General features: G+C 38.8%; 1 protein-coding gene across 2 annotated transcripts in view; it reads left to right on the top strand.

Moving 5' to 3' along the window:
- Nucleotides 1-19277, top strand: part of Nf-YC (nuclear factor Y-box C) — a 99610-nt gene extending 80333 nt beyond the window's left edge. For both annotated transcript variants that reach the window (XM_068228429.1, XM_068228428.1), the window contains exons 6-7: nucleotides 10076-10189; nucleotides 10276-19277. In XM_068228429.1, the coding sequence (XP_068084530.1) occupies nucleotides 10076-10189; nucleotides 10276-10353 (192 nt within the window). In that variant the 3' untranslated portion in view covers nucleotides 10354-19277. The remainder of the gene's footprint in view (nucleotides 1-10075; nucleotides 10190-10275) is intronic.
- Nucleotides 19278-19657: the final 380 nt, after the last annotated feature.

Below are 19657 nucleotides of genomic sequence, written 5' to 3'. Positions count from 1 at the left end.
GGATTCACTTGGTCGACAAAGAACATACCAAATGGGACCAACACCTACACGAGTCCTTTCTGGCCATCAGACAATGGGTTAACCGGATCGCGGGTTTCTCACCTGCAGAACTTTTCCTTGAACGTCCAATAAAGAGAACTGGTGACTGGAATTTTGTCCATGGACAAAGAGAGGGACCGGAGGATCCTGATACCTGGCATACACGGAACCAGCGGCAGATTCAACTGGTGCACTGCCAGGCCGAAAAGCATTCAAGGAGAGAAGCCGACAACAACGATGAGCCAGAGGAAAGGGAGTTCAGACCTGGAACACTAGTTCTTCGTCGAAACCATCCCCTCAGCAACAAACTTCAGAAGTTCCATGCTGGGATGGCTCCAAAGTGGCTCGGACCTTTCGAAGTGGATACGAAGTTGGGGAATGGTGTGCATCTCCTTAAGACTACACCACCGACAAAGGTGCATGCATTGGAATTGAAGGCGTTACCTCAACCCCTACAAGAAGTCGGAGAGACCGAGGAGTCGACGCTCTCTACGGGGCCCCAGAAGAATGCGGACTTCATGGAGGATCAGCACCCACCGATACCTACCTCGGAGGATAAGCGAGATGAAAGACATAGATATAAGGACACCTAGATATAATTTAAGACCTCGAATAAGGAATGTACAGAATAGATGTTGAAGGTTTTTGGGGGGGATAATTGTCGTACGTACGACATTGTAACTGGTGTAAAACCTTCAATTATTATGTTTAATATATATTAATTATAGTTTATTTAATGCTAAATTATCTTTTATTAAATGTTAAATACAATTAATATATGATTTCCCTGTAAATATGTAGTATAAAATTGTATAACCTCAAATACGTATTGTGTATAAGTTTAACCTCAAAATCCATATAGTCGAAAGCGGTAGAAAATTCCATAATGTTTGTATGTTTAGACTTATTGTAGTATAATTTGGTATATATGAAAGGTTCTGGAAACTTACTGTAAGATTTTATTATCCAGAAGATTTAACATTTAATAAAAGATAATTTAGCATTAAATAAACTATAATTAATATATATTAAACAGGAAAATTTGAGTACCCATTCGACTAGCTGGTCGATCGATGTTTCGAGCTTGTTCCATTAGAGTGTTGTAAGAACTCTTCCAGAATTCGATCATTCTAGATGGTTGATCGAATAGTATAAATATCGAGCTGTCAGTCAGTGAGACAGACAGAGTATTGGACTCAAGCAAAAGTGAGTGAGGCGGTGAATTCAAGAGAGAGTATGTTATAGTGCACGCGTCAGTGTTGTTGATGTCTGTACTTGTCAGAATCGACTTCAGGGTACGCCGCTATTGAGTGTTGTATATAGTGTCATTTGCTACTGTGTATAATTGTGTGTTGTGACGCATAGTGCACAAGGAAGTGAACGTGTTCTCGTGTGATATTTATTTACGTCAAATAAAATCGCAACGTAGAACGATACTGTAATACATAATCGAACTTTCTTGTACTAGGAAATTTACAAGTAGGTACACCCCTGATTGTAACCCTTATACTTCACCTCTATTGGACCTCCGTGTTGTGGGGGTATGTAGATTTCCCTGTTTCGTGTTTATTAGGTACTCTTGCGGAAGTATGGCTGCTCTGGAATGTAGATGCATGTGTGTGAGAATTTAAGTTTTATTTTGTTTTTTGGGATGTTTGTAGAAATATTTTGTTTTCGAATACGGACAGCAATTAACTTAGCAACACGTTAATGCGTGAAGCATATATTTGTAATTATGAATAATTATAGAAACAGGCCATACTTATACTACCGTAGAGCAGGATTTAACTATTTTAAAGAGATTAAAAAAGGGTAGGTTAATGAACAAGTACGAAAATATCTATGTTTACATTGATCACCTTAGCAACTGAGATCGCAACTTGAACTATGTACAATTAAGAGATGAAAGTATATGATTTTCCACCTGTTCAGTACAAATTCAAATGTGATATACAATGAAATGTCACATTTTATTCATAAATATTAGGGACCGGTTTCGGCATGTCTATGCCATCATCAGCCTAAAGTTAGATACACAAGGACACAAGTAAATTACACATGTCAATACACAAATAAAATTTCTAACATATTGGCAATTCATAATAGCGTTGATATATACAAAATTTTGAATGTATAAAAACTCTCAATTATACCTCTTATAAAATTTACGATAAAGGTAAAATGATCTATTTACAATTCTGTGATATCTATTACCTAGTGATGTTTTGTGTTACAATTGTGTGTTAAATAACAAAAGATGTCTTTTAAAACACTTCTGTCTGAACAGCTTATACACCTAATAAAAATTTGGGGTATTGACATTCCTATAGTATTAAAATTTAAGACGTTCTATCACGTAAAAATACTCATGTAAATAAAATTAATAACAGTGTCCAGTATTGTTACATTGTAAAAGAGAATAGCTGTTCGTTATTTAATGTTTGTTAAAATAGTTCCTCATTAGAATATAGGCGGTAAGCCAAGTTAAATTGAGCGGCTTTAAGAATCAAATAAATCTTGCTTGAAATAGCGGTAGCTTAGTTGTCAGGTTGCCAGATGGTTTTAAGTTTCTAAATCTCAGAAGTATAAAGTACATGTGAGTGGCTGAGGCCGTAGTTGACGAGTAGGAGTTCACAAAGCACTATGTCATCAGGTGGTGAAATGCAATTCTAGAGATCTTGTTTCAGAACGGACCTAAAAAAGATTGAAAACTGTATCAATATAACGTAAAAAAGAACGCGAAAGAAATAAATAATTTTGAAATATAAACTCACCTCATGCACCACATACCAGCAGAAGGCTAAAGAGGTACTAATGCGGGACACTAGCGAGCGATGTGTCAGGCAGCAAGCCGCAAGTACTGGCGGGGAATCGGGGCATGTCATGTAGGTGGAGGGGAAGAGGTTGCAGGCAGAGGTGAGTAGGGGTCGGGAGGGCGTGGATTTCGGTAGGGGTAATACGCTAACATGTTGCTAACTGTTTTATATAATGCCTGATCTTTAGGCATTTTTAGCTTATTAATAATTGAAATAAGGACGTCGAATAAGATGGTCGGTTTTTCAGATATCTCACTGAGATTAAAATTAGGGTTGTAATATTGGTCTAAATTAATAAAGCACTGCTCTGTAAGGTCTAAAAGAAGCCCTTTATTCATAACTTCGATGATATCTAAATCGTTGTCAATCCCGTAGAAGCTGTGTTTGTAATCGTGCGTATGCTGTCCTATGGCTGAGAATCTTTTGTATTTGATGGCATTAATATGTTCGTTGTACCTAATTTTGAAGGATCTCCCGGTTTGTGTATTTTGTATATATCAACGCTATTATGAATTGCCAATATGTTAGAAAGTTTATTTGTGTATTGACATGTGTAATTTACTTGTGTCCTTGTGTATCTAACTTTAGGCTGATGATGGCATAGACATGCCGAAACCGGTCCCTAATATTTATGAATAAAATGTGACATTTCATTGTATATCACATTTGAATTTGTACTGAACAGGTGGAAAATCATATACTTTCATCTCTTAATTGTAAATCTTTTTTCAATACGGACCAATTATAAAGTTTTTAGCATTGAACTATGTCACTGAATTATGTAGTCCCCTCTACGGACTGCTTCCACATTTTCTAAATAAATTAAAATTAGGAGAGATTTCTTCTCAGATCACAGATCAACCCTCTCTGTCATCAACCTCGCCCACCAACAGGCCGCCTCCCCCTACTACCTTAGTTCCCCCCCCCCTCCTCCTCCCTCTCCTTCTCCAACCTACCCGTCTACACACAGCAGATACAATATTAGACACGCAGCCTTGGCCACTGCATGATCAATACACTGCAGCACCTAGGCTGTCAGCAGCAAAGAGTGGACAACAAGTGGATAACCCTAATGCTAATTCTCAGTTCTCCGTCATATTCCTCCCCACATATATTTGCCTCGAGCTTATAACTAAGGTATTTCCCCTTCCTTTTTTTTTTTTTTCAGACTGTTCTCCCACCATAACTGGACCTTTTTTTTTTTTGCACTAAAACATTTCCAGCTACTGGAAGAACTTTCTCATGAAGTCCCCTCTTCTACTCTAGCCATATACGGCTGCTCTGTCTTCAAGATGCACACAAATCAAGCCCAGCTACCATGACTTACAAGTTCACGATTTTAAATTGCCACAATCACGGCCTTATTCAACAGTAACATTTTTATCCTAAGAAGATACAAGTTTTAGGAAAACAAATACAAGTGTACCTGAGTGCTTTCAAATTTTAACTATCAAACACGGCCAACAATAACGTTATTTTACCCAGTGTGATATTTTAATAATACTCCACAAATGTCAATCTCACTTAAATGCTCATTTATCTAAATAAGTGTGTTTTTGTAATAGTTCTTTTAAGGTTATAAGTCACTTTATGTAGCATTTTAAGTTTAACCTTAAGTCTAGTCTACCACATTAATTTTAACGTTAAGGACAATATGGCTGAACGTGCCTATTATATTATTGGTGACACATCTCCCATTACTTTAATATGTAACTTCGATTTTGATTTTCAATAAATGACAGTATGTATTGAAAAGGTGGACTTCTATTAAACACTTCTTTCATGAGCTTATACATAGTTCAATACGGACCCCAATATGAAGTTTACAACTTGCAATGTAGGATATGCGTTAGATAATATGTGGCAAAGTTGTCATACCTGCTGGACCAGGCAAGTTGGCCGTGCGGTTAGGGGCGCGGCTGTGACCTTGCATCCGGGAGATAGTGAGTTTGAATCCCACTGTCGGCAGCCGTGAAGATGGTTTTCCGTGGTTTCCCATTTTCACACCAGGCAAATGCCGGGGCTGTACCTTAATTAAGGCCATGGCCGCTTCCAACTCCTAGGCCTTTCCTATCCCATCGTCACCATAAGACATGTCTGTGTCGGTGCGACGTAAAGCCACTAGCATACTTGCTGGTTGTGAATCCCCAGAGTTCAATCAGCGGTGCTGACTCGGCGCTTCACTGGTCCACTTATTGGCTGCTAGTATTTCCCGCTGCTAGTACTGTAGTTGTGTGTTTTAGTTCATTTTGATGATTTGAAAGAGTTTTTTTCTTTGTCTGTTAATTTAATTTAGTACCATATATGTCACCTGAAGAACAGTAATGCTCATTTACACATAAAAAGGTATGTGAAATTTGGAAACAATCTAAAGATTGAAAAAGTGTGGAGAAGACAAGCATTTTTAAATAAATGGTTAGAGGAAAATTAATTTTGGGGTTGGCTGACTTCTTAAGATACATTTAAGGCTACGTGCATGCATATGTTGTGACCAGATATTAAATGTCAGTAAAATTCAACAGTTGAAGCACAAGAACACTGTAGGGCATAGAAAAGTAACTGAAAGTTATGACTAAATTGACTCAAGTTCCCCTTTACTAAAGTCAGTCGTTCCTGAGTTAAGATTAACCTTGTCAGCTGTGGAACATCATTTCAGTTTCAATTCCATGGAATATACTGTTAAGCTGGCTCAGACACATTTTTCAAATTCAAAGGTTTGTACTGGTTTGGAAATGCACCACACTAAATTAATGAGTATAGGCTTAAATACAGGGTTATTACAAATGATTGAAGTGATTTCATAATTTCACTGTAGCTCCATGAATTGACATGTATGTATGTATGTATGTATGTATGTATGTATGTATGTATGTATGTATAGTCCTCAGCCCGAAGGCTGGTTGGATCCTCAACAGCTCCACCATCAGCTGTCATAGATGGCCTAGGGAAATGAGGAGCGAGGTAGTTACCCGTTGCTTTCCTCACCAAGCCAGAAATTACTATTGCATATCAGTCTGCCAAGCCCACCGAAATGCATGCACCAGCCGACCCTATGAGCAATATTTTCACACCATTCATAGCAGGGACTGGCTGCAGAAGGAATGGCATTACTAGCATCACTCATACCTCAGTCACTTTCATTTTGTCAAAGCCAAGGATAAAGCTGACATATCAATGAAAGTAACAAAATTGCTCTAGCCCATACCAGAAGACATAGTGCACTATAAACACTAGGTCCCGCCAGCAAAGGAACTGACATATAGTCACGTAACTCAACAATCATGTAGAAAAACTCAGTTTTGGTCTGCTGAAGTCACACTTCAGATTTCTGCCACAAGAGCGCAGCAGCAGTAAGCAGTGCGCAGTGAGACAAAATGGCAACAGGAGCCGAGAAAGCTTTTGTTGTGCTTGAAATGCAGTCTCATCAGTCAGTCATAACAGTGCTGCGACACTTCAGGACGAAGTACCACAAAGATCAACCAACTGCTATCTCCATTCGGCGATAATATGTGCAGTTTAAAGCTTCTGGATACCTCAGTATGGGGAAATCAACGGGTCGGCCTGCAGTGACTGAAGAAACAGTTGATCGCGTGCGGGCAAGTTTCACGCGTAGCCCACAGAAGTCGACGGAGAGAACAAGCAAAGAGCTGAACATACCACAGCAGACCATTTGAAAAATCTTACGGAATAAAGCAGAAGCCTTACCGCAAGCCCTGACTCCCGATGACAAAGTCAAACACCTTGAATTTTTGGCGTGGTTGCAACAGTGTATGGAAGAGGATGAATTTGGTACTTTCTTCAGTGATGAAGCAACATATTTTGTTAATGGTGCAGTGAACAGACACAGTGTGCGAATCTGGGGGGGGTGGTAGAGAATCCTCACACTATCATGCAGCACTTTCAAAATTCACCGAAAGTTAATGTGTTTTGTGCAGTCTCACGGTTTAAAGTGCACAGCCCCTTTTTCTTCTGCGAAAAATCCGTTGTAGGATACGTGTATCTGCACATGCTGGAAACTTGGCTCATGAAGGTGTTTAAATTTGTTCCACCTATTCAATACTTATATTTTCACTTATAGTGGTTACATAAATAGCTTCTTAGTTACATGGGACATGTTTCGCCCTCTATTAAGGGCATCTTCAGCCTAAAGACAATCATCAACGATACAACTAAATTAAAAGTGGAAGTTAAAAGTTTAGTCAGTTATTAAAATTCGGAACATAAAAATGTGAAAAGTGAATACAATATATAAAGATGCTAATGGAAAACTGTCTTATGATTAAACCATAATCTTGTCGGAGACTAAAACTTCTTCTATTAAAATTCTAATTAAAAACAGTTCATATAAAATATTAGTGGAAAACCAAAGTGGTAATAATATAAAGCCAACAACATGAAGGCGTGAATACAAGCATAAACTTGATTGTCATGAATACAATCTTTCCAATACCTACCGGTGCTAAGGGCCACTTACAATTTTTCAACAGATGCTTCTGTCTCACTTGCTGATGAATATAATATAATATAATATAATATAATATAATATAATATAATATAATATAATATAATATAATATAATATAATATAATATAATATAATATAATATAATAATAATAATAATATCATATTCGTCATTATTGGGCTGCAGTGAGAATTGATAGTTCTTAGTTCAAGGTACTTAACAGGGGTTAGATGACTTGGTCTTAATGGCAGATTGTGATGATGATGATGATGATGATGATGATGATGATGATGATGATGATGATGATGATGATGCTTGTTGTTAAGGGGCCTAACATCTAAGGTCATCGGCCGCAGTGGCAGATTGTGCCAAAAGCCTGGAGTCGAATATCTTCGAGCTTGAAAATAGGTGCAATGACTGTGGTATGAAAATGAGCCTTTCTAAGACAAAATTGATGTCAGTAGGTAAGAAATCCAAGATAGTTGAATATCAGGTTTGGGATACAAAGCTGGAACAGGTAGATAATTTCAAGTATTAAGGATATGTGTTCTTCCAGGATGGTAGTATGGTGAGAGAGATTGAATCAAGGTGCAGTAAAGCTATGCAGTGAGCTCGCAGTTGCATTCAACTGTATTCTGTAAGAATGAAGTCACCTCCCGGACGAAACTATCTTTACATCAGTCTGTTTACAGACAAGTTTGCTTTACGGGAGTGAAAGCTGGGTGAACTCAGGATATCTTATTTACAAGTTTGAATTAACTGTCATGAAAGCAGTGAGAATGATTGCTGGTACAAACAGGTGGGAACAATGGCAGGAGGATATACAGAATGAGGAGATAAAGGCTAAGGAATGAACTCGATGGATGAAGCTGTGCACATAAACTGGCTTCGCTGGTGGGATCATGTGAGGTGAATGGAGGTGATGGGTTAGATAGGAGAATAATGGACTCTGTTAGGGAGGGTAAGAGGGAGACCAAGATAACGATGGTTAGACTCAGTTTATTACGATTTAAGGATAAGAGGTATAGAACTAAACAAGGCCACAGATGAAGGATTGTGGCAGTGTTTAGTTAATTCACGGAGGCTTGCAGACTGAATGCTGAAGGCTTAACAGTCTATAATGAAGATGTATGTATGATGTATGTCTACCTATCCTATAGTCTCCGTACATTTTGATTTTTACGAACAGATCTCTCCAAGTTTCCTTTCTTCAACCTTTTTGCTGGTCACTCCTATATAACCACGTTTTGCATTCCACTTTGTCTTCCTTTGTTTTGTGCAAAGTTCTCTGGAGCCTGGGTGAGCCTTCTAGAACTTTTCACAGGACTAGCCATGCTTTGATGAGCAATGAACTCCAAAGATGTACTTGTGTTCACTTTTTTGATGTCTCTTTATCACTGAAGATATCACTTTCAGTAATATAAAAATCGCTACCACTTTTAGTTCATAACATTATATACCGTAAAAATAGCTTAGATATTGCCAAATAATGTTAAAATGCCACAAACAGCATATAAATACATTTCAGTGTCAGCTGTTACTTTTTTGAGTTGCATAATCAGAGCACCATATTCTGTTGGTTGTTAACATTTTTGCTTGTGCCCATAGAGTGCAGCTCTTACTTACAAGTTGGCCTCTATCGCACAAGCGAGGAACTGTATTTGTATTTTCAATAGAATTTCCGAAGCCTGTTTATTTCGGTGCCTGCAGTATCCTCGTAGATAAGCAGAGTAGGATTGACAGGTTTCTTCTTGTACTCCCTGGCTAGAGCCGTTTCCTTTTCGGGTGAGGTTGAGGAATATGCCTCAGAGCTGGCAGCCAGAAAATTAGAGTGGAATTCACTGTGCCTGTAATGATGCATATAGTTTGATTTTGTTGGATGCCGATCATTTTTTTGTAGCAGCTCTTTAGCCAAACTGGGTGAAAACAATAAATCCCCATTCAGTAATTTTCTGCAAAAAGTTGCGATGTATTTTCTTCCTAACTCCAACAGTTTTCCAGAAAAATAATGCTCAAATGCTTTTGTATGTTTTGACACATGCCTTATCCAATAAAAACAAAAATAAAGGGTAAACTGTTAGTTGTATCAAAATAGGAACACAGGCAGGATTGATAATTTAATTTCCTATAGAAAAATATGCAAATGCTTTTGTTTGTAACTTCAATGGTTTGCCAGAAAATTTGCATTTTTACTTTGTTAAAGAATCATTTTGAGCATGTGGCCCAGTGCAGCTTGGTGGTTAAGGGTGGGAGTCCAACAGTCGTACTTTTTCTCTCTATGAGGGAAAGTTGACGTAGGAGGCAAGGGCAATGCAAAAAAACTTGGAGAAAGACGAAGAAAATTTAGGATGAGGACTCTTAAAAGATAATTCACTCCCTAATCTGTTAGAAGTACAGGTTTTGGAAAATGTCATGTTTTCTGGCTACAGCTTTGGACGAGCTAATTGATGTAGGGGCAAAGCGGAGAGACTGATTTGATAGAGGTAAGTTATCATAGGACTGATCACTATTGTTACCAGCAGTGCATAAATCTAATGAAGTCTGGCTTCAATGCTGGTGGAGCCACGACAATTGCTAGTTACCAATGTACACCCTTGACATATCCAGTTTACCTTGTACTTTCTCTCTGTTTGCTCCCCACACCTCAATGTTATCTGCAAACACCACCTTCACTTTGCTGTTCCCATATTCTTCCTTTGTCTCCTTCAAAATTTCATCCATTATCATTATGAACAACACTGTATTCTCAATGTTGCAGATTCAGCTCACTCAGTCTCAGCTTCAAATGATCCGCATGCAGATGCAGAACGGCACCAACCAACCTATTATCATCCAGACGGCACCCATTCAGGCACAACCTCAGATCATACAGGTGTGACATCATCTATGCATTTCTCAGTGATAGTGTATAATAAGATGAAGTCTAAACTTTTTTTTTTCCTTCATGTATTTCAACAGGTTGCACAGCAGTCAGGTGGAGCAACACCGGTTTACCTGACACAGGCCACTGCTGGCACTGGATCTGAACCAGAATGAAATGAATCAACTCTGCATTGTTTAGATCCCTAGGAAGTGAAAAAACAATCAACAACTGAGTGATTTTGTTGTGACTGTATGAAGGTTAGAAGTGGGGCCTCTTGGCTGTACAAGAGGACCAACTATCTTCAGTGCCTAAGGAAAGGATGCAAACAAGATTATTGTCACAAATCAGTGATGTTCTTGATGCAACTTCGTTTGCCTTGTGGAGTTTGTTCAAGATATATATGTACACATCATGGCATTACTGTGTGTTCAGAAAGGCACTGTGAGTGGTTTCCATGATATCAGTCACTGTGGCTAGTGACTTTCTTCTTCCGTTGATCTTTAGCTAGATGAAGAGGTATAAATATGAATGAGTCTCTGCTTCCAATGTCCTCTGTTCCCAGGTATACGGAAAGGAGAAGGGTGTAATGTGGATGAATATTGGTGCCTCCGACTTACTGACTCGGTCGCTGTTCATATTTTCTGCTGTAGCCCAAATTTATTATGTGAACTTCCTGCATCTCAAACATCTTAACTATGTCTCTTGAGTGGCACTGCTAATTTCAGTCCGATCCATTCTGCTCTTATGTTTCATGGACATTTAAATATTAATTGTGGTGTTTTTATTGTTAATAAAGTAAAGAAAAAAAAGTTTAATTTTGCATGACAAGGATGTAAGGGAGTTGCACTGTACAGACTAGGACAACATTTAAAGTACGAGGATGAGTAATATAAAAACCTTAAATATTTTTTCGGTTTATTGTATTGAGCAAATCATGTCACTTAGCCTTCTTCACACTTAATGCAAATCCTCGAGCACATACTACCTGCTTGGATTCCTCTAGAAAAAGTTCCTTTGGTTGTCTGCTCAGCCACTCATGCACCACCTTTAATCTTCATCTGAACGGAATGTCTTTCCTTTCGTTACCCCATTGAATGGCCCAAACATGTGGTAACGATTGGGGTAGAGTTCTAGTAAATATGGTGGATGTGAAAGACACTCAAAATGCAGATGGTTGCAGTTGTTGCACGGGTAGCATGTAGTCAAGTACTGTGATATTGCTGCTGTGACTGATGTGCATCATCATACTGAATCATCATTCATTGATGAATTTCAATAGGTTCCACTGCTTCACAGCTCAAAAACCAACTAATAGACTGCTGTTCTCCTTTCATGTATGTCTGAAGTGGGGCGTCTATTGGTGCACTGGTATTTGATGGTGGTTGTCACAGTACTGCTGCCTAAAGGATATTCATTAAAGCCTTTGTAACAGTACTGCCAATGGACAGAACTATGGCACAACATTTTGAATTTGAATTACACTTTCAAGGTTTCCATTTGACTTGCTGTTATATATCTTGTAGTTAGATCTTCATTGGTAAAAATAAGTAAGGCAACAGACCAATATGTATCCTTGTAAGAGATGATGGGGGTGGATGGAGGCTACCCTAACAACTACATATTTGCTTAATACTTCTTTATCTCAGCCTTCATATTATATAGGAGCTGGACTAAATTTTATTCTATTTTGTTCATAGAAATATAAAAGACAATTCGTAGCAACTTAATATGAAGGATTTTTGGCAAGATTTGGAGTTCTCTATGAGCCCGATGACCTAGATGCTAAGCCCTTTAAACAACAGTCATAATCATCGTCGATATGGAATTCCAGAATGAGGTAAATTTATTTTTAAGTGTTAAAAGACACAACGTCCACTTCTGTGGTGTAGTGGTTAGTGTGATTAGCGTGATTAGCTGCCACCCCGGAGGCCCGGGTTCGATTCCTGGCTCTGCCACGAAATTTGAAAAGTGGTACTAGCGCTAGAACAGGGTCCACTCAGCCTCGGGTGGTCAGCTGAGTAGAGGTGGGTTCAATTTCCACCTCGGCCATCCTGGAAGTGGTTTTCCATGGTTTCTCACTTCTCCAGGCAAATGCCGGGATGGTACCTAACTTAAGGCCACGGCCGCTTCCTTTCCTTTTCCTTGTCTATCCCTTCCAATCTTCCCATCCCCCTGCAAGGCCCCTGTTCAGCATAGCAGGTGAGGCCGACTGGGCAAGGTACTGGTCATCCCCCAGTTGTATCGCCTGGACACTGCCCTTGAGGCGATAGAGGTGGGATCCCTCGTAGAGTTCGAGGGGAAAACCTACCGTGGAGGGTAAACAGATGAAGAAGAATAAGAAGAAAAGAAACAACTTTTTTGTAGCATCAGCTGAGGGGATATTACTGTACTTCTCCAAATCCAAGAAAACTCTGAATGCGAGACGATCCCCACTTTTTCCTTCAAAAAAACTGAATTAGTCTTAAAAAGTGCTTTTATTTATAACTCATTTCAAATTTAATTTGTGAAATAAAATAAACACACTCTAGTAAATCTTACATGCTACCATACTTATTTTCATTAGAGGTGTCTGATATTGATTTTGAAAGTTCAGATAATTCTTATTCGCGAGCATGGAATCATATAGCATCTCGTATTTTGGCCATTCCGATCTTGCATTTACTGCGCACATATCTCACTATTTCGTGTTCCTTGTTGTGGGCCACTATGCCTTTCTTGTACAGTATGCATTTTTAGACTTTATGCCAACGCTGAACATAAGCTTTAGTTATGCCATATTTTCCTGTGGCTTGACAATTATTTTTTATTTCCGCATGTTTAATAAGCATTAATGTATAATTGGCATCATGCTGTCGAAAAGAACTCTGAAAATTTGCCGGCAATACTTGTTCCACACATTTCTACAATACGACGATCCATCACAAGAGTATTCCTGATGTCTATAAAACTCTTACCAAGCGTTGGGTACAATCGGCTGCCGCTAGACACGTCTTGCTTGCCAGTTTCGGTCGGCTTCACTGGCTAGCGATGTACAGTATAATAAAGGCATTGACGTTGAAGGTCAGCAACTTTTGTGCACCGTGATACAGCCATTCTGCCCTTGCATTTTTCACGCACGTCTCACAATTTCGTCTTCGACTTCTGTAAAGTGTCCTTGTTGCGGGCCACTGAATGCATTTTTTGTGTAGTACTGGTACACATTTTTTAATCTTTCTTTGGCTTCATGCCAACACCGAACATTGGCTTTAGTTATGCCATATTTTCTTGCGGCTGCACAATTACTCTTAATTTCTGCGAGTTTAATATGTATTAACTTAAAACCCAGTGAAAATTTGTTGGCAATACCTGTTCCACGTGTCTCTACAATACGACCATCCATTGCGAAAATATTTCTGCTGTGTACAAAATGGATTACTTTTACTGAGCGTCAGGTACAGTAGATGCGTCATAACTCTGTCACTTAGTAACCGTGGCCTTTCTAAGAGTTGTAAGGGTCGCAACCTTGCTATTCCAATTTGAATGACAATTCTTGCGCAGCTGGGGCTGAGAAGTACGGTACATTATGGTCGAACTTGTAATTAGCTGGAGAGAGTACCGTAGGCCTAACATTTTGGATTTGAGAAACGTTTTTATGGAGGCTAATAGAATGACATTCTCTCTTCACTATTTTCCGAGAACCAGTGATGTTTCACTGAGGCACTGTATGATCGACTGCCGTGGCTAGTGAAGACGCGGATGTTAAAGGTAGAGCTTTTTAGCGCACGCGGGGGGTGGGGTGAAGTGTAACAGCGTGATTACCGTGGTAGCTGCCAATGGTGTTCATTACAGTTATGTCGGGAATGCATGGCGGCTCGTGATTTTTCACATTAAATTTTGAGATAAACATTGTCTTTAATTTGGAGAAATATGGTAATTATCACCTGTGGGCCCCTCTTAAGCTCAGAATTTTGTTCTTTGCCTTGCCAGTCCGTGATAGGAATATGGTGGTGGAGTAGGCTATCTGCTGACATCTTAAGATTGTCCTGAGTTTGAATCTGGTATCTTCTTGAGTTGAAATTTTCAACGTAAACATCCTATGGTGTCAGAGAGAGGATCTGCATTAAATCCATGACTAAGATGAAATTGAGTCAAATGGTCTGGCTGATTATGCACATGTGAAGAAAGCTGAATGAAAATGATTCCCTGTCAGTCTGTAGAATATTATTGTTAGTGAGAAATTGTTGCAAATAGTAACATAATTATTACCTTACCTACTCTCTTAATAAAACATTTCCCCATTTTGTTCATATAAATGCAAAAGACAGTTCATAGCAACTCGTGTATGAATGGTTTTTGGCAAGTTTTGGAATTCCAAAATGAGATAAATTTATTTTTCAAATATTAGGGGAACTACTGGAGTTTTCTTACAGATTCTGTCTGTAAAATGTTGTAAATATGATACCAAGACAAGTGGACCAACAAGCAATATGCGAGCAGACTGTAACCTTTAATTCTTAATCAGTAGAAAGGAACAAATAAGTTACAAATCAATATATAGAAAGATAAGAACATGGAACATGCACTGGGACATGCAATGACAGGTCAGAATAAGAAGTGAGAGAAAGGAGACAAGGACAATCTGCACATCTTGATACACTGCTGTCATCAAATAGATAGGCTTTCTCCTCATCAGTCTCAGTTTTTCTACAGCCATTTCTTCTCAGCCCCGATGGGCTTAATCAGGAATTCTTCCAAATAACAAAAAAATGTACAAAGAAGAGCAGCTTACTATAGGAGGGAATACCTATTATAAATTTATTACCTTCCCGGGGGCATGATTTAGCATAGGACGTAGGTACTAGTTTTACACTGGAGTAGCGGAGGTTTGAATCCAAGTGGATACCGAATTCGAATTGTCACTTGTAAAATCATGTGGTACCAAGGAAGTGCATTCAACCTTAAACTCCCAGCCAAAACAAGCCAGGATGGCCCCAGCAATGCCAGTAATACCTAGAAGCTGAAGAAACTTGAATACATTTCAGAAAAATAATATGGCATTTCAATGTTGATCTTCACCAGTAGTAGCAGAAATAGAGACAAGCGTTGAGTAAAATTCTGTGTTGGTACAACATTATACTTTAAAGGCCACAAGTAGGGATAGTTAGCAATAGCAAGGGGTAGAGAGAAGAAAATTGTTGGAATGAGAATATGTCAAAGTGAAAGCTTGTCTAAACTTTTCAGGGTCAGATATTGAGGTTATTGATACATTTGAAAGGATTAGTTGGAAGTCCCAATACAGTAGCTAGAAAATAAATTTACAGCTTTGGAGAAATTGGTTGTTGACATACCAGGTGTCTACTATACCATAATAGATGTGTACGCTGGTGCTTCAGAGATCTTATCATTTTGTACCGTTATGGTGGGGTGTCTAAAGTGGGCTCAGACTGGTACATCAAAATACAGGGTGTTTCAAAAAGAATATACGTATTTCAAATGCATATATTGAATAAACTGTAAGACATACGAACATGAAACTTTACCCACATATTTACGAACCTCTCAAGTTCAGATTACAGATGTTCAATATGTCCTCCATCAGCGACACGAACAATATCATATCGATACTCAAATTCCTCCCATACTCGGGCAAGCATATCCTTCGTCACTGATGTTATGGCAGTACGGATCCGGTTCTTCAACTCTTCCAGGTTCTGTGGGAGTGGTGGTACATAAACGTTGTCTTTAACGAAACCCCACAGGAAGAAGTCACAGGGTGTCAAATCCGGTGACCGTGGAGCTCAGCTGAGACATGCTAAGTTGCCAGCTCCTTGCCGACCAATTCAACGGTTTGGTAGAGTTTTATTCAGATATTCACGCACTTGACGACTCCAGTGAAGGGGTTGAAAAATGAAGTTGTCTTCATGCAGCCTTGGAAACAACCAGTTTTGTAACATAATGAGATACTGCTGACTGTTAACCATGTTTCCATCAAGGAAGAATGGGCCATAAACAGATGATCGGGATATCGCACAAAACACATTGACTTTGGGCGAATCTCGTACATGTTCAATGACTGCATGTGGATTCTGTAAGCCCCAAATTCGAACATTGTGTTTGTTCACTTGACCACTAACATGGAAAGTCACTTCATCACTGAACACGATGCGTTGTGCGAAAGTGTTATCATTGTCAAGAGCATCGCGAATCTTGTTAGAAAATGCTACACGTTTGCATTTGTCATCAGGACGCAGAGCTTGTAACAGCTGTATCTTGCACGACTTTATAACCAACCGACGTCTCTAAACACGCCAAATTGTTGTAAGCAGTTTTAACTCTCGACTGGCACGATGAGTTGATTTTGAAGGACTAGGTTGGGAAGCAGTTTCAATGAGTGCAAAATTTTCTTCAGGAACATGAGGGCGGCCAGGATTCTTTCCTTTATATACACATTCTGCATCTACAAACTGTTGATACCATCTGCGAATGTTCCACCCATTCGGAGGATCAATTTGGTACCTTAACCTGAAATGTCTTTGCAGTGTAATCACGGAATTGCACTTTGCAAACTCGAGAACACAAAATGATTTCTGCTGCGGAGTAGCCATTTTAAACATACGACGGTTACCAAGCAAAACAGAAGACAACTGACATCTAGCGGCTATTAATATAAACTAGACTATGCATTCGTTTCTCCAATAGCAGAGCCGAGATGCAGCAATCAATATTTTGGACAAAATAATACTTTGTAATACGTATATTCTCTTTGAAACACCCTGTATTTTAAGTTTCTTTCCAACTGTAGGTGATCATTTTCAATGATTTTTAATACTCTGCCTCGCATTTTTTAAAACATTTCTTTCTGCAAACAGTACTGCACTGAGTTATATAGAACACCCTATAATAGGCACATTAATCTATATTTCAGTTATGTGCAGAAGTCTAGCAGTATAGCTCCGAGAAACTCCAGGTCCAACTGTTTCATATTATGCTATGAAGTCGTGTTAAGACCAAGTGACACTAGCACTGCCTTGTGGTGTTAACGCTGAACTACACGAGTTCCAACACTTTGTACTTCATTCCCCCTGCCTTGGGTAATTCATAATGGAGAAGACGATTCTACTGAATCTGCTAATTACTCCCCAATCCAACCTCTCAGCTGTATGATGAAGGGTTCCGACTGCATTTTTGATAAAAAATGACCAAAAATGAAGATAGTTTCGTGAAAAAATGCATTGCAAGCAATGCAGTTTTGCATGGCTTCTTGTTGAGACATACTATGAAATAAGTTTCTCTACTTTGCTCTCCTAGACCTTGATAAACCAAGCTCGATAGCTGCAGTCGCTTAAGTGCGGCCAGTGTCCAGCATTCGGGAGATAGTAGGTTCGAACCCCATTGTCGGCAGCCCTGAAAATGGTTTTCCGAGGTTTCCCATTTTCATACCAGGCAAATGCTGGGGCTGTACCTTAATTAAGGCCACGGCCACTTCCTTCCCATTCCTTGCCCTCTCCTGTCCCATCATCGCCATAAGACCTATCTACCTATCTGTGTGGGTGTGACGTAAAGCAAGTAGCAAAAAAGACCTTGATAAGACCTCAGTCACATACCACATTATAACATTTCGCCTGCACTGAAATACCTAGTTAGTAAATGTAGCTGCTTTATACAGTGTCTGATAGCCGCTGCAGGAGTGTCTGTTGATGGTCGGTGTCCATGAGGGCTGAGCACTATCACTTCTCTTCATTCTTGTGGTGGACACTATTACTGCAGACCTTCTCTAAACAATACCCTGAATCCTCCTCTCCATCGACGACAGCGGGCTAGCTCCTGGAAACCTATGTGATGTCCTACATCTAACCCATTCTCACCCTGCCGTGTCTAAGAATGTGACAGTTGACAGGACATTTAACTACTACTATTACTACAGTTATTTATTTTAACCATTTGCTGTATGGTACATTTAACCCGGACTGTATCAATAACGCTACATTTCTTACTGTGGATTGCCCATTGTAAATACCTTCTTCGTTTTTATGTCCCTGTGGGTTCTGATTCTTAAGATCAGGTGAAGTCAAGTTCAATACTTGTTTTGTATAAATTATATTTTTCTATGAACACGAAAAATTACCACACACTTCATACATGAACACACACATTTTTTTTTTTTTCCAAACTTTCCAATGGTTTAAAAAATTTGGTTAACTCAAATTCAGACTATAATAGATTTGGTGTGGTAGACACTGGAGGCTCTTATATTTTTGGTTCTCTCTGTTGTAGTTTGAAATGAGATGCTACGGGGAAGTTACAACCAATGTACTAACGTTTTACTTGAAATAACAATATGCCCTGATTGGTACATTCACTCCTAAATCTGTATGAGTGCAATTGTTGTTTTGAACATTTAAGCATTTGGAAGCTAAAGGCACCAGAAACTGGCTGTTACGTTATGTATCTGAAAATGAAGTGAAATGCTTTATGAGAAATTTAGAATGAAGAAGCCTAAGGAAAATTTAACTTGTTGAACTGCTCTTTAGTTGTAGCTCATTCAAATGTACCTCAGCTAGTGTTGAATGTATTGTTATTTGAAGGGCCAAAACAAAAGAAAAAGGAGGAAGAATCTGATCCCTTGGAGGAAGTATATCAAACAAGTGAAAGGAAGTGCCATGAAAGGCTCTTGACTTTCCAATCCTTATACCATTAGGCTTGGATAAGATCCAAGAATTTGCACAAGTTGGCTGGCAGAAGACTGAAGCAATGCAAGATTCACTAAAGGCCCGTGATTGCTACACGTATGGGCCCTAGGGTGTCATTTAGGCTTTTCGAACTGTTGTACAGCAGACAGCTTTGAAAAATATTTGGTTTCTAAGTAACAAGTTAGATCGATAACATGTGAAAATAATAGTTTTGACCAGCAAAGTCAGTGTGGTGTTTTTATATACTGCACAGTTTGTGTGTAAACTTGGTGGTTTTTTTTACCTTTTTTAGTTCATAATCATATACTGTATATACGTTATATTTTCCTAAGACATTTACATGAAGAGTATGAGAAATAGTGTGAATATTTTATGTATTCAATAAAGAGCAGTAGATGTGGTTTGCAAATACTGTGTTGGAACGTGTGTTTGAGTTCTTTATAATTTTGATGACTAGAATATGGTTACTATCTTCTGCTTTTTGGAGAATTTTTTTTCTTTTATCTGCCTATCTGGATTTGTAGGTAACAGAAGCTTGTCCAAGGGAAAAGGTATTTTAAGTCCCTTCAATTCCATTTTAACTGTTTTAAACTAAAAGGATCCCTGGATTTCCTATAATGATTACAAAAAAAAAGTTTTATCCACCAATCCTGCTCACCAGTTATTCTAAAGCTCTGGATTAAAGTTTTTCTTCTGGTGAAACCTCTGACAGAACAACTTCCTGTGTTATTCACTGTGTAGAAATTACTGACTGATGAGTTGCACCAATAATTTTGTAAAAAGCAACCCTCTGTGGATGATGGGAAGG

Source organism: Anabrus simplex, chromosome 6 (genome assembly GCF_040414725.1).
Source record: "Anabrus simplex isolate iqAnaSimp1 chromosome 6, ASM4041472v1, whole genome shotgun sequence".
NCBI lineage: Eukaryota > Metazoa > Arthropoda > Insecta > Orthoptera > Tettigoniidae > Anabrus > Anabrus simplex.
The sequence above is the reverse complement of the archived record's forward strand: the minus strand, read 5'-3'. Positions and strand labels throughout refer to the sequence as shown.